General features: G+C 46.4%; 1 protein-coding gene across 2 annotated transcripts in view; it reads left to right on the top strand.

The window, feature by feature from the left end:
- Window positions 1–14,848, top strand: part of RNF145 (ring finger protein 145) — a 40,477-nt gene extending 25,629 nt beyond the window's left edge. For both annotated transcript variants that reach the window (XM_080942047.1, XM_080942046.1), the window contains exons 5-11: window positions 443–678; window positions 3,461–3,636; window positions 5,241–5,381; window positions 7,144–7,326; window positions 9,672–9,819; window positions 10,965–11,321; window positions 13,293–14,848. In XM_080942047.1, coding sequence (XP_080798173.1) covers window positions 443–678; window positions 3,461–3,636; window positions 5,241–5,381; window positions 7,144–7,326; window positions 9,672–9,819; window positions 10,965–11,321; window positions 13,293–13,649 — 1,598 coding nt within the window. In that variant the 3' untranslated portion in view covers window positions 13,650–14,848. The remainder of the gene's footprint in view (window positions 1–442; window positions 679–3,460; window positions 3,637–5,240; window positions 5,382–7,143; window positions 7,327–9,671; window positions 9,820–10,964; window positions 11,322–13,292) is intronic.
- The last annotated feature ends 716 nt before the right edge of the window (window positions 14,849–15,564 follow it).

The raw sequence follows: 15,564 nt of genomic DNA, 5'->3' as shown, positions 1-15,564 counted from the left end.
TTATTAAGAGTCTTTGGACTTCTTCAAAAGCTGTGATGTCACCCTTGATTTTATTTTTTACATTTTGGTGTGCCACCACCCCCCCTCCCGTGTGTGTGTGTGTGTGTGTGTGTGTGTGTGTGTGTGTGTGTGTGTGTGAGAGAGAGAGAGAGAGAGACAGAGAGACAGAGAGAGAGAACATTTGGGCACACTGATGTTAGAGGACACATTGTTTTAGGAGTTCTCTCATTCCACTGTGTGTGATGGTCCGGGAATCTGACTTAAGTCATCAAAAGTCATCAAGCTTGATGGCGAGGCAGGCCCCATAGCATCCTCTCCTCCCTTCCTCCCCCCCCCTTCCCTTCCCCCGTCTCTCCCTCCCGCTCTCCTCCTCCTCCCCCTGCTCCCCCTCCTCATTTTGACCAAATGCTCAGGGTTGGACGCTGTCTGTTCCCCGTTTCAGGTCAGTTAGTGGTGTGCACCTTGTGCTCCTGTGTCATGAAAACGAAGCAGATCTGGCTGTTCTCGGCGCACATGCTCCCTCTGCTGGCTCGCCTCTGCCTCGTCCCTCTGGAGACCATCGTCATCATCAACAAATTCGCCATGATTTTTACAGGACTAGAAGTCCTGTACTTTCTAGGCTCTAATCTCTTAGTGCCGTATAACCTCGCCAAGTCCGCATACAGGGAGTTAGTTCAGGTAAGAGTGCCGGGCACACTCGGGTCAGTACACTTCTCTGTGGAGACCGGTTCACTTTCATTCCAGCACCGGCTGTGGGGACACATGTAGCCCCTAACCCACTGGAGGGACAGTGAAGGAGCCAGTTTGTGGGTGCAGAGAGTTTGGGTTCATGCCCTGAGGCTGCTCTTGACTATATGACCCTGGCATAATCACTTCTGTAAAATGAGGCTGATAATACCACACCATGCTCTGCTCTAAGGTAGCTGTGAGATTCTGAGTTGGGCAGGCGATGTACATTATGTCTTAGCTGTTATACCAAAGACAAAAGATAAGGAAATATTTGCCAGGCAATCCTCTGTTTATCTAACCAGAGGCTGTCACGCAGAATGTGCTGCTGCCAATTGCCTCTCTCCTCTCCTTTGCCTTTGCCTTAGGACAGGTGATCCCAGGTTAGACACTGGGAAGAAAATTGCTTTTCTTTGACCAGTTGCTAAGCTTCATTGTAAATGTAAAGAGTGTTGGTCTGATTTCCCCTTCACCTCTTGGCTGTGTGTGTGACTTTCATTTAAGAGGAAACTCTCAGATGGATGAGATTAGTAGTCCTGGGGGAGAGGGCTATCTTGTGCTCTGCCAGTAGACCTTTGGGAACTATTCCCTAAGCCCCTGGCCTGAGCCTGATTCTCTCCTCTCATGCTTGGTGATGAACGTGGGTGGTCTTCCCGGAGTTGAACACAGTGCTCAGCACAGTGAAGTGGCCTTACAGTGAAGGGTTTGTTAGCATTTAGGATTCAAAGGGCAGCCAACTCAAGGTCTGCATTTTATCTTCAGATCACTATGGTGTGGAAGAATTCTAGATCAGAGCAGGGGAGCCATTTTGTAAACCTTTACATCAAATAGTTAATGGCCATAAGACAGTGTCTCAGTTTCTCAAGGTCACGTTGAAATCTGAGTGGTTGCTTTGTGGTTCACACGTCACTTAGGGTGAGGTTGGTGAACATAAATTATAGGTTATAAATTTTGTGACTTGAGAATTGCATAAGCAAGAAGTGGAAAAATGTCAGGCTTTTAAATGATTTGTTTGTGATTGGGAAAAGTGGCAGCCTACTGTCTGCTTTTGATAAGTTGGCCTCTAACAGTCATGTTCCAACTAGTTAAACGGTTTACTTAAATATTTTCTAAATAGGGAAAAAAATTTGACCAGATTATAGAAAAATTTATGTTTTACTGATGAAAATGTAAATTAGAAAAAACACAAATACAAGGCTCCTCTTGTGTAAGACCCAGGCTCTGATCTAGCACACACGTGAATCACATACCCCATAGTGCCAGTGCCAGGACATCTGATGCCCTTAGTGGCCTCTGTGGGTCCCTGGGCACACATGATGCACATATACTCACACAAGCACACACATGCACGTAATGGAGGGTGTGGGGTCTGGGGGAAAACACACACATGCACATAGTGGAGGGTGTGGGGTGTGGGGGTAAACACACACATGCACATACTGGAGGGTGTGGGGGTAAACACACACATGCACATAGTGGAGGGTGTGGGGTCTGGGGGTAAACACACACATGCACATAGTGGAGGGTGTGGGGTGTGGGGGTAAACACACACATGCACATAGTGGAGGGTGTGGGCTCTGGGGGGCAAAAACACACACATGCACATAGTGGAGAGTGTGGGGGTAAACACACACATGCACATAGTGGAGAGTGTGGGGGTAAACACACACATGCACATAGTGGAGGGTGTGGGGGGGTAAACACACACATGCACATAGTGGAGGGTGTGGGGGGTAAACACACACATGCACATAGTGGAGGGTGTGGGGGGTAAACACACACATGCACATAGTGGAGGGTGTGGAGTGTGGGGGTAAACACGCATGCACATAGTGGAGGGTGTGGGGTCCGGGGGAAAAAAGAATAGCTAGAAATGAGCATGAGTGTGTTTAGACACCACACCTCCAGCTCTGTTTTATTGAAATGCCCAGACTTCACATCAGGAGATCCCTCTGGCTGCTGGGCTAAGGACTTGTAAGCCGCCTGTTCCAGTGCCTGATCGTGAACGCCAGAAACTTGCTTACATGTCTCATCTCAGATGTAATAACCAAGAATTCACTCAGTAATTAATGATTCCTGCTCATGGTTTGTAAACTGATGAGCTTTGAATTTTGAGTTTTATTAGCTTTTAAAGGTGTATTCGTCATGGCACACGAAATAAATGGTGAGAACGGTGCATGACAAACACATCGGCGAAGCAGGGGGGATCAGTTTGTCTGTGGGACAGACATGCAGAGAAGTTCTTTGCTTCTCTGTCGCCAACCCTGAGCAAATTCCTAATTTTTAAATTATTTACGTATGTGAGTGTTTGCCTGCATGTGTGTTCTGCACCACCTGTCTGTGTGATGCCTTTGGAGGTCAGCAGAGGGCTTCAGATCCCCTAGGACTAAAGTCATGGAGGGTTGTGATCTGCCATGGGGTTCTGGGAATCAAGCCTGGGTCTTTGAGAAGAACAGCCAGTGCTCTTAACCTCAAACCTCTTGATTAGACACGATCATGAGCCAGGTTTCTTCAGAACTACCATTGTGGTTGTTTGGTTTTGAATGCAGCCTTTTTTCTCAACCACTGGGGCAGTGTGTTGTTGCCAATGGGTGCACACATACCCCATGTGAATAGGAAGGTGAAATTCAGTACATAGGCGGCCATGCTTCCTACTGTGTCTCCGTCTTAGAAGGAGCCTCGTGAGAGCAACCCTGCAGGAGGAGTGAGCTAAGGCGGCCTTGTCTCTCCTCAGGTGGTGGAGGTGTACGGCCTTCTGGCCTTGGGCATGTCCCTGTGGAACCAGCTGGTGGTCCCTGTGCTCTTCATGGTCTTCTGGCTGGTTTTATTTGCTCTCCAGATCTACTCCTACTTCAGCACCCGGGATCAGCCTGCGTCCCGGGAGAGGCTGCTCTTCCTTTTCCTGACAAGGTAATCCACCCTCGGAAGAGACACCGTGGGTCTGGGAAGTGACCTATGCAGGCTTCTTTTAGCAATATCACAGGACTGTTTAATCAAGAAGGGATTTTCAGTTGCCGTGGGGACCAGGGTCCAGCAAGTGATCTGTGGCTATGTCATTTAAAGGATGGTCCTGGTCAGTCTGTAATGCACTCTCTCCTCCCCTTTAGTCTTTCTAGCAATCCTGAGGGACCGGGACCTTTACTGCCATTTTCTGTCTACAGTGAGGAGACTGACAAGGGGTACAGCTGCTACTCCAGCTAGGTCTCAGTTCTGTGCACTTGGGGCAGTTCTCATATTCCTCATGTTGTGCTCAGTATTGAGATCATAAAGTAACTGGTAAAATGGATATGTGCTAGAGCACTTTCCTCTTTAGCTTCTGCAGTGACCAGCCAGGCATGCTTTGTGGGTGTGCCACCTGAGTTCTCTCCCGCCATGGGGTCTGTTGTGAGCTTCTGTTGGGTCCACATTTGTCATGTCCACTGAGATTGACTTTGAAATGCTCAGCACTCTCTTTATATAAATGCTCGCTCCTGGTTCACTGTCTTACTTATTCATTTGTTAATGTGTGTATGGGGGGTTTCATAATGAATGTTTAGATCCACACTGTAAAAACGAGGTATTTTAATCAATAGTAGCTTCTGTAAACGGGTAATATTACCAACAAAACCAGATACATTTTAATGACCAGTTCAATATTAAATAAGCCTAATGTTTATTTTTATGTTACTAAAGCAACAATTTTTTTTAAGGATTTTGAATTCTGTTCCTGAGTATGCTCACAGAATAGCTGTTTAAAGTTAAATTCTTGTATCTATACCCAAATTAAGTAGAAATTTGTGACCGCCATAGTGTAGTTGATGCTGCTGTCTCTGTGGGGAGGGAGAGTGGGAAGTAAGGAGACCCTGCTTGATAATGATTGGTCACATAGGGAGTTCCGAGAAGCCCCTACCCGAGAAGTACAGTCTGAGCTATTGGAACAGCCAGTGGTTGCCATAACAACATGCACATAGCAGGTTACTTTGGAATATTTACCATCATGTACAATTACATGGTTCTTGAGATGTGAGCAAGGCACTCTTTGAAATTTACTGCACCTGAAGTTGATAATAAAAGGAAAGACCTTGCTGAGATGTGTTACTATATACCAGGTATTTGCTGAAGAGGCATAAGACTGGTGGCTTAGAATGGCAGGTGGTAAAATGGCGGAAACTGCTACTCTCCTAAGCAGAGGCAGGTGGATTCCTGTGAGTTCCAAGCACCCCGGGCTACATAGTGAGGTTCATGTTCCAACAAATAAGGAAGGGAGGAAGCAAGCAGACACCTAAGGCTACATAGTGAGATCCTGTTCAAACAAATGTGACTAACAGGGGTCGGGGGGCAAGCAGCCAGGGCTACATAGGGAAATCCTGCTCAAATAAGTAATACTAAAAGCAGAATGAAAAACTACTTCTTTATGGGGTGGTGGGTAAAGCTACCTCAGGTTTGGATCTGGGATGATTTCTGACAATCTAATCAAACTGTAGAAATGATTTTTACCACAAATAGACTCAGACTGCCTGCCTCCCGTTTTCCAGCATCGCCGAGTGCTGCAGTACGCCCTACTCCCTTCTCGGCTTGGTCTTCACAGTGTCCTTTGTGGCCTTGGGTGTTCTGACACTCTGTAAGTTCTACCTGCAGGGATATCGAGCCTTCATGAACGATCCTGCCATGAACAGGTAAAATGATGTCTTACAGTCTGAACCTTCTACATGGCAATATCAGGAATGTCCTTGATGAGTTTCAGAGGAAATAAAGCTCTGAAAATTTTTGTTACATATTGGGATTAAAATACTATGGAAAACAGTAACTAAATTACAATGTAGAGATACATTTTAATTATATGTAAATTATGATAAATATCAGATAATTTGCTTTTTAGATTTTGAGAGTTTGGAAAGCTTGCCTTTGCCCATTTAAAGCACATGTCCTGCTGATAAAATCTGATTTCTGTTTGATGCTTTCTCCCAAGGGCTCTCTCTCTCTCTCTGTGTGTGTGTGTGTGTGTGTGTGTGTGTGTACATATTTATTAGAACTCCCCGAGCTGTCAAAGGATGATTTGATGAGAATTAACAATTCTCAAAGGCAGAACAATTAACCTTTCTGCCTAGCTGAACATATTTGGAGGAAATCCCAGATGCAGTTTCAGTCTAAATTATTAAATAATATATATACATATATGTATACAAACAGAAGAGGGTGTCTGATCCCGTGCAACTGGAGTAATGGCTGTGAACCACGATGTGGGTCCTGGGAGGGGAACTGTGGTCAGTGCTCTTAACGACTGAGCAGTCTCTCCAGCCCCATGTAAATGTTCTCACAAAGGTTCAGAACCTTTGATATGATATCCAGTTATTCAAGTTTATCTATTGGATTTTTTAATGCTTTGCTTAATAAGATCCCAATAAGACCCATGTTGCAATTGACTTTTCCATTTTTTATGCCTCCTTAATACTTAGGTGTCTCTTACTCTCCTGGTGCGTCTGTCCCCCTTTTGCTGGGTGCTTTTGTGATGTTGCAGAGCATATCTCAGTGTTCACTGTTTTCTTCTATCATGTCTTTATTTTTACGTTAGACCATCTGTAGGATTGTTGAGGTGACAGGTTTATCAGCACAAGTTCTCCAGGAAGACGTATCGGTGTATGTGCTCAGTGTGCTGGTTTTCTCACGAGGCAGCGTGAACGCTGTCACACGTTAAAGGGTTTCCTAATGCAGTTTTAGAAATGAGAAACTGTGCCTATCATTTCTCCTTTATGTAAGGTTTTTTTTTTTTTTTTTTTTTTTTTTTTTTTTTTTTTTTTTTTTAACCAAACCAGTTAGATATTACAAATCTTCTGACTTGGTATATATTATTCCAAATGAAAACTGAATTTGCAAAAAAGATTTGTCTTTGGACTGTCTACAGCTTCTTGTCTTTTTAAAGGAACATATTCTTTTCCAAGTTGGTGGAAACAAAAAAAGAAATATTTTTAAATAAATACTTGTATATTTAGTGTGTGCATGTGCATGTGTGTGCTTGCGTGCGCACGCACGCTCAACAGAATAGGGGGCATCAGTGTATAATTGAGGGGGTATATAATTAATCAATGCTGTAAATCTTTACACTCCATTGGCTCTCTGGGTAGCAGGAGGGTCTGTCTCAGTGACATTCTGCTAAGGAATTGCTTATTATTTTGTAAAGTTCTTTTTTTTCTTTCATTGTATCCTAACCAACAGCATGCTTTTGAACACATCAGGATGCATGTAAATCAATGTGCGCCACTACACTGATGCAGTGGGGCATGAAGTTACTTTGCAGATGGACAGGACTTTAACTTGAAATGTCAGGATAGATATAAAACTATGTAGTCAGCATTCAGGGCCCTTGGCACTCCAAGTGGTGCCTTGGAGCTCAGTGGTGGTTGGAATATGAATTTACCTCCGCACATGTCTGCCTGTCAGGGGGATGACGGAAGGAGTCACTCTGCTGATCCTGGCGGTGCAGACGGGGCTCATAGAACTCCAGGTGGTTCACCGTGCGTTCCTTCTCAGCATCATCCTCTTCATCGTCGTGGCCTCTATCCTGCAGTCCATGTTGGAGATCGCAGACCCCATTGTGTTGGCCCTGGGAGCATCTAGAGACAAGTAAGGAGAACCCAAGTCTTTGATTCAATTAATGTAAGCTCTTCCCGCATGGTGCTTACAGACTGAAGGATGGATGAAAACTTGGTGTTACGTTCACCTTTGCATGCATGTGTGCACGTTGAAGCCCGAGAGGGATGCTGGGTGTCCTTGATCTCTGTGTACCCGATTGACCGATGCAGGTCTGACTGAACCGGACCATGATGATTGAGTTAGTCTGTCTAGTCTCCATCTCCTGAACACGGTGAGCGTAGGCAGCCACCCCGCTGGCTGTGGCATGACATGGACTTTGGGGGTCTGTACTCCGGTCCTCCAACTGCTGCAGCCAATGTTTTCTCCACTGGGCCGTCTCCTTGGCCTGTGTTTGGCTTTCCTAATCAGTTTTGGTTTCCTCTTTAGGATTTCTGTAGTTAAAAGTCACGGCAGAAGCTTTTGACGAAAAAGACTTTGTTCAGAAAAATTTAATGCATTTAATGTTGGTTTTCAAGGTATAAGAGCACCTAGTAAATGTATGGCATAATGTGTGGTTGTATCCTATGCAATGGCAGTTAAAGGGGCAGAGAAAGTGCAAGGGAGGAAGAGGATTGGGTTCATAAACACAGGTACCTACAGAACTGCAGCTCCTTTGACAGCCTTTTGGGAAGTTGCACCATATGTGCGGATGGTCTAACGGAGATTCTTGATGCCATATGGGACCAAATAAAATTGGACAATGGACCTATATACATCTGGTATTAAGGAAAAGCCTAAGTTATAGTTACTTTTATTATTTCAAAAATATTGTTTATTCTTCTGTCTGACATGTGCAGGTGTGCAGTCGTGTTTGTAGAAGCCAGAGATTGATGTCAGATCAGAGGGTTTTCATGAATGAGCGAGTGTCTGCTTGTGTGTGTGTGTGTGTGTCTGTCTGTCTGTCTGTCTGACATGTGCAGCTGTGAAGTCGTGTTTGTAGAAGCCAGAGATTGATGTCAGATCAGAGGGTTTTCATGAATGAGCGAGTGTCTGCCTGTGTGTGTCTGTCTGTGTCAGAGGTTGATATTGGGTCAGGATTCATTGATTAGCTGCGCTGCCTGGTGTTCAGCCCTAGGATCCTCCTGTCTCTCCGTTGGCTGCACTGAGACCGCAGACCTGCCGCCCCAGCTTCTTCCGTAGGTGTGAGCTGATCACTAACAACCGAGCTAATGGTGCCCTAGACATTTTTAAAAAACCTAAAACCCAAAATATTATTGCCTCCAAGATGACTGCTTTGCATGCTGGGAGTATCTGGCTTAGTGGTAGAGGACTTGCTTAGACTGTCTAGAAACTTCAGATCAGTATCTGGCACCTAAAACAAACACACAAAACTAACAATAGTATTTTGGTTTGTAGTTCATACAAGCAATTCCAGAAAAGACTGGTTAAAATTCAGTGTCACTGTTTTTTCCCAGCATTTCATCCACATTTTGATGATTGGTTCTAGAACTATATTTGAATTTGTTGCTTGGAGGAAGTAGTCTCTCAGGAGGTACAGTTGAGAACAGATTTGTAAGATAATTTTAACATTGGCTTTTAATTACAGTTTGTCATATCTGCTTGGCAAACATTTTATAAAGTCCTCTTGAAAAGGTGCTGCTGTGGCTGAAAAAGTCAGGTTCCTGTTACTCCAGCTCTTGGCTGTGTGTTAGTTAATCTCAGTTAGTCATAGTTAATTAGAGTTACTGGGGGTTGATTTTAAAGTTGGAGGTTTTTTCATAAAGCATGTCAAAGGTGTTTAAGGGTGGGTTCCCCTAAAAAGCCATTGCACATAGCTACCTTGACCTACCTACAGTTAATATTTTGTTGTTTCTGAAAGTATCTTTTAAAGAGTGCATTAATTAATTTTGCATATTGATGGAAATGCTAGAACACTATACATTTATAAAGGCAAATGAGAAAAATCCCCAAATTGCCCCACAAGAACTGAGTAGCAGGTTTGGTTCTGCATCCCTTCAAGATGCCAAGTTGGGTGCACTCTTCCTTGCTCCACCAGAAGCGGATGCAGAGCCTGGCCTCGGTCTGGGCTGTCACCTGGAGTTGGTGTCTGTCTGCATTACTTATGGTTTCAGCAGCATTTGCTGAAGTGGGTTCCCTCTCGGCTGTGGGAGGAAACAGAAGTAGGCCATTGGGTGCTCCGACCCTGCATGCTCCACCCTTAGTGGTTTATAGTAGAAGGAGACCAGTAGCTATAGTGAACAGGAAAAGCCATGAGAAAACCCTAACCCACCACGAGTGACTCCAGGTCGAAGGAACGGCCATCGTAGCCTCTCAGCAGTGGTGAGGAAGCGGCTTGTGAATGACTTGACGGTGAGAGACTCTTGTGCCTTCCCCAGGAGTCTGTGGAAACACTTCCGAGCCGTGAGCCTCTGCTTGTTCCTCCTGGTGTTCCCTGCGTACATGGCATACATGATTTGCCAGTTCTTCCACATGGACTTCTGGCTTCTCATCATCATCTCTAGCAGCATCCTTACCTCTCTCCAGGTGAGCCTCACAGTGACGCTGCGCCTCCTGGTTGCCTGCGGTTCTTCTGGGATGAGTGTGTGGCTGCGGGTGGCTGTCACTGTGTCCTGTGCTGAGCGAAGTGTGCTATGAAAATGCTAGACAAACTGTGTGTGGTCAAAAATGTCTTTGATTGCAAGCATGAGGTTCACATGGCACGAAGATACCTGTTTTAGTAAATGTCACCTAAACCAGGTGGCGTTCCATTGGTGGCGATGGTAAAAGCCCTTTGCTTTGCTTTCATTATGGTAAGAACAGTGTTTAGAATTAGCCACCGGGACTGAGCTTAGGTGATCCCAACCTTGTCGGTAGTATCCATGCCGTCACAGTCGTGAGCCGGCTACACACCTGCCTTCTCTGTCTAGACTGACCAGGGTGTCAACTTTGGCCACACCAGGGGCATGGAGCATTTTCACCGCCAGGCTCTGGGGTTTGTTGATGCAGCAGGCTATGCCTTCCATCTTCTTCCTAGCTGCTGGGGCTACCTTCCACCACTGCCTACTTTCTTGGCTGCGGGAGCCTGTCTTTGACTCTGGGTGGGCCTAGAGGCCTCCCCCTCCTTCCTTTTTGATGCCACCATAGCAAAAAGTGCGCAAAACCAAACAAACAAAACAAAGCAAGCCAGCAGCACGACACTGAAGTGTCTTAGAGCTTGTTTACAGTGGGGTTTTTAAAGTAAAGTCTCAAGATACCCTGTACTATAAATCTATACAACTCACATGTGCATATGCCATAAACATACATAGCTAATGTATGTACCACACCGATAAGTGTTTGTACCTATGAACAGCGTCGCCCGACGTGGCAAGCTTTCTGTGACTTACGAAGGTCTCGGCTGCCCACTCAGTAAGAGGTGAAAGGAAGTGTGGTTCTGGAAGCTGTCAGTCTTGTTCCTGTAGCAGTGACGCAGATGGATGATGAATGAGGAAGGCCAGGGAGAGTTGGCTGGGTGGGGTGGGCCTGCGGAGACTGGACACGGCCTCTGCTGTCCCAGTCACTGGTCATTGTCACCCACGTACACAACCTCCGGTGGGGACCAAGATGCATGTGTTATTGTTTTAAACTTAGGGAGAATATTTTTTTTATAATCACACTCTATCTTAATGTACGTACTACCTCCTCCCCAGGTTCTGGGAACACTTTTTATTTACGTCTTGTTTATGGTTGAGGAATTCCGCAAAGAGCCCGTGGAGAACATGGACGATGTCATCTACTACGTGAATGGCACTTACCGCCTGCTAGAGTTTCTCGTGGCCCTCTGTGTGGTGGCCTACGGCGTCTCCGAGACCATCTTTGGAGAGTGGACTGTAATGGGCTCCATGATCATCTTCATCCATTCCTATTACAACGTGTGGCTCCGAGCCCAGCTGGGCTGGAAGAGCTTCCTTCTCCGCAGGGACGCTGTGAATAAGATTAAGTCTCTGCCCATCGCCACCAAGGAGCAGCTTGAGAGGCATAACGACATCTGCGCCATCTGTTACCAGGTGACCGCTCGGTGGGGCAGGCCGTGGGGGCTGCAGCGCGCACCGGTTTCACTGTAAATTTCCAGGATTTGGGAAAAGACAGTGGGACTCACAGATTAGATTATTAAAGGCCTTCTATAAATACATCCATGTTAGTTCTAAGGTCAGTTTTAATGCAGTCTTTCAAGTTCTAATTATTACTGTTTTCAACATTACTGCTCACCCATACATAAAGGAAAAACAGGTTAGGTGTATTTTATGTTTATTACTGACTATACACACAGACACAGTGTCCATGTGTATGTGTGACTAAATATATCCTAGCAACCAGGAGTCAGCAACTTCAGAAAAGTGCTGTGCCAAGATTTTTACTCTTCCTAATACCTTCTGGGTGGGGAAGAAGTGCCCAGACTTCATGGTGGTGGTGAATGAATGCTGTCCTGTAGGGTCTGGGAAGTGTTGATAGAAGCAGGCTGTAAGGGTCCTGAGGATGGACAGACTGACTGCCATTCATACAGCACTGGCCTCATACCAAGATAATGGTTGCCCTCAAGTACAAGTAAAAGATCAGTCATCTTGGAAACGTATAGTTAGAGTTTGTCCCCAGTCCCCTGTCGGGGACTGAGGTGACCTGTTCAACATTAAGCTGCACTCCTGGAGGTGTGGGCAAAATTACCTGGTAAAAGCTACAACCAGGCCCCGAGTAAAATCTCTGGGAGTGTAGGCTGATGGCTGACAGCCACAGAGAGTGGCAGTGTGTGTGCAGAAATGCTTTTCCTTCAGGGCTGCCTTGTGCAGATGCCGTGGGTAGGTGTTTGTGTGTGTATATAAAACTACCGTGATACGAGTCTTCTCACAGTGACACAAAGCTTCCACTTTTTAAACACATTGTGAGAACATCTTTCTGGATGCTGGCCAACACGAGTACACTGAGACGGAGAACGGCCCGAGCCTGTCCCTGTCCGTCCGTCTCTGTGCTCTTGAACCGGACTCGGTGTCTTTTGTAGCCTCACCGTCCTCAAAGCCACCCCGGGAAAGCCAAGTTTGGCACAGTCAGTTTGTCTGATCTCCTGTGGGGTCCGAGAGTCCTTTTTGTCCCTGGTGTCACATCACTTTTTCTGAAGTGCTGGAACTACCTGCCATTCACGTGTGGAACTCGAGAGTGGAGTTGCTTAGCTTCTGGCTGGCTGCTTTTGTGTGGATGGCTCCCTGCTTCAGAGTTGGCTCTCCCCTACCCCCTGGGTGTTACCAGCTCTTGGCAAGGAATTTGGGGGATATTTACACTCCTCAATTGTGGGTGTTAAACAGTGATTGAGAAGAAAATCTACGACTCTTACTGAAATTCCTGTCTTAGGCCCTCCCTCCCCAAGGAATACTAATGCCAAAAGAGGGCGTCGCCGTTTGCTCTCATGTCTGTCGAGCGGGAGCACCTGTGGGATTTGTCCTGAGTATAGATTTATGGATCCTGGTCCAGATTTCCTCACTCAGTAGCATGGAACAGCCCAATAGGGTAAAACTCTGAGGAGCGCTGGCTTACACAGAGTAATTTAAAAATGTCTGCACATCTGCCCTGATACAATGGCCGCTTCCTTGCCAACACTCTGGTGTTCCATGGCTGAGTTTCGTTTGCATATAGGCTCATCGTGGAATAGTCTCTAGCAGCATTGGCACATAATTGTGGGCAAAGTCCTGTCTGCGTTAGGTTTCCTCAGACCAGTGGCTCACACCCTGGTCCTCTAGAGCGCCCTCTGTGTCCCGGGTTTAGGACAGTCCTTCCTCACTTTGCTTATCTGTTCCCTTGTCCACAGGGTCTTGCGTTACTGTGTAAGGGCTCCTCTGGTAGCAGCTTTAAGAGCGAACCAGATGATTCTAAGTGTTGCAGGTTTTCTGTTTGTGCTGCAGATTGTGTTGAAGTCAGAGCTGGTTGGGGGCGGCATCGGAAAGGTGAAATGGCTAATGTTTCTGAGGTACCTCTATCGACTTCTCTTCCAGGACATGAAATCGGCTGTGATCACACCCTGCAGCCATTTCTTTCATGCAGGATGTCTGAAGAAGTGGCTGTATGTCCAGGATACCTGCCCTCTGTGTCACTGCCATCTCAAAAACTCCTCCCAGCTTCCAGGACTGGGGACAGAACCAGCTCCACAGCCTCCTGCGGGAGCTGAGCAGAACATTGTACTTCAGGAAGGTCCTGAGCCCCCGGACCATGAGAGTCCGCCAGGGTCCGGGACCCAGGACGGTTCTGGAGACAGTAGTGAACACATCAACAGCTCAGCTAGCCAGGCTGCTGACCCCGGAGAGGATCCTCACATTGCAGAAGGTGAAGCATGTCCTGTTGAGTCAGCCTAGAGGAGAAACAGGCTTGGAGCTCTGTACTGTGGAGAAGGCCACCCGAGGTGGGGTTCATGCTCAGATCTGAGGAGTGAATGTAGAGAGGGTTAGGCAGGAGCCTGACATTCCAAGGATCTACTCCAGGGGTACAGTGGACCCCACCCACTCTCCACCCCACTTGATGTTGTTGGAGAAATTTTGCAATGTACACTAATCAAAATGTATTTATAAGTTCTATGCCGATGTTTTGTAGAGGTTTGCCAAGAAAATTTAACCTCAGCAACTTCAGGAGTGGACCCTGATGTGCGAGGGATAATGAAATCAGGTCTGAGTGTTTGAAAGGGGCTAAGAGGACGATGATCTGGAGGTCAGTGTGGGAAGATGGAGGCAGAGGTGGACCCGGCATCCCCTTCCCACAGGACAGGATCGCTCTGATTGTGTGGTGTGGGTAAGCTAGCTCTTGTCTCCACTCCCCTTTCCCTCAGTTGATTAAAGCCACCAAATGATTCTGGAGTTTTCCACAGAAGCGCAATGAAGTCAAAGGTGTAGGCACATTGACTCTCAGATGGAGGCGCACGTACATCAGGATGTGCCTGGAGGAGGGGCAGCCGTGCACTGGGCCTCACGGGTGTGCCCATGTCACCCGAGACTCGTGAACTCGATGCTGGAGTCTTCGTTATTTTGATGTATATGGAACTTTTGTTAATATATTGTATACTTTGTTGGCTGTGTGAAGTAAACTAAAACTCTAATGAACACTTTGGAGTCCACTTTTAACAAAGAGGCCAAAGTGGGAGGGGCTTTAGGGCACTGATAAAGGCCCTGGGTGTACTGTCCAATCCTGTGTAATATTTAATTCTCACAACTGAGTCAAAAGCAGTGTTAAATTATGGCAGTGTTTGCATTTTGGGAATGAGTACTGAACTGTATGACCCCACTCTGCAAACACCACTTTTGAAGCTGTTAATATACTTTGCACCCTTTCTTTGACAAGGATGTGTCATATTTAAATTTTTACATTCATCATGGCTACAGGTAGAACTGGGGAGGGGGGGATGTAACTTTTTTATGGGATTTTGATATGAAAAGAAACTAGTCATTTATTTATACAATAAGCTTGGCTCAAACAAAAGTGTATTTCAGACTTGGTATTCCTGCTGTGGGGCGTGGTTTCCTTTGTTTTAGTAGCAAATTTGGATGTAGACTGGCAGACATAGCAGAATGTCTTAATAAATTTAAATTTGAAGATAACTGTGTATTCCTGTGATATGTTTACGATACGGGTGGTGTTGTGGGACTCGCTTTCCTGCAGTTTTCCCTTCTGAACTCTCAGGACCTCACGTGTTCCCTCTCCACACATGTTCCCTCTCCACACATGTTCCCCCTCCACACAATTTCCCCTTCCACACATGTTCCCTCTCCACACATGTTCCCCTTCCACACATGTTTCCCCTCCACACATGTTCCCCTTCCACACATGTTCCCCTTCCACACATGTTCCCCTTCCACACATGTTTCCTCTCCACACATGTTTCCTCTCCACACATGTTCCCCTTCCACACATGTTTCCCCTCCACACATGTTCCCCTTCCACACATGTTCCCCTTCCACACATGTTCCCCTTCCACACATGTTTCCTCTCCACACATGTTCCCCTTCCACACATGTTCCCTCTCCACACGTGTTCCCTCTCCACACGTGTTCCCCTTCCACACATGTTCCCCTTCCACACATGTTCCCCTTCCACACATGTTTCCTCTCCACACATGTTCCCTCTCCACACATGTTCCCCTTCCACACATGTTCCCTCTCCACACGTGTTCCCTCTCCACACGTGTTCCCCTTCCACACGTGTTCCCCTTCCACACGTGTCCCCTCTCCACACGTGTCCCCTCTCCACACGTGTTCCCTCTCCACACATGTTCCCCTTCCA

The sequence above is a fragment of the Micromys minutus genome (assembly GCF_963924665.1).
Source record: "Micromys minutus genome assembly, chromosome: 31".
Classification (NCBI taxonomy): Eukaryota; Metazoa; Chordata; class Mammalia; order Rodentia; family Muridae; genus Micromys; species Micromys minutus.
Note: the sequence above shows the minus strand (reverse complement) of the source record. Positions and strands in the feature narration are given on the sequence as shown.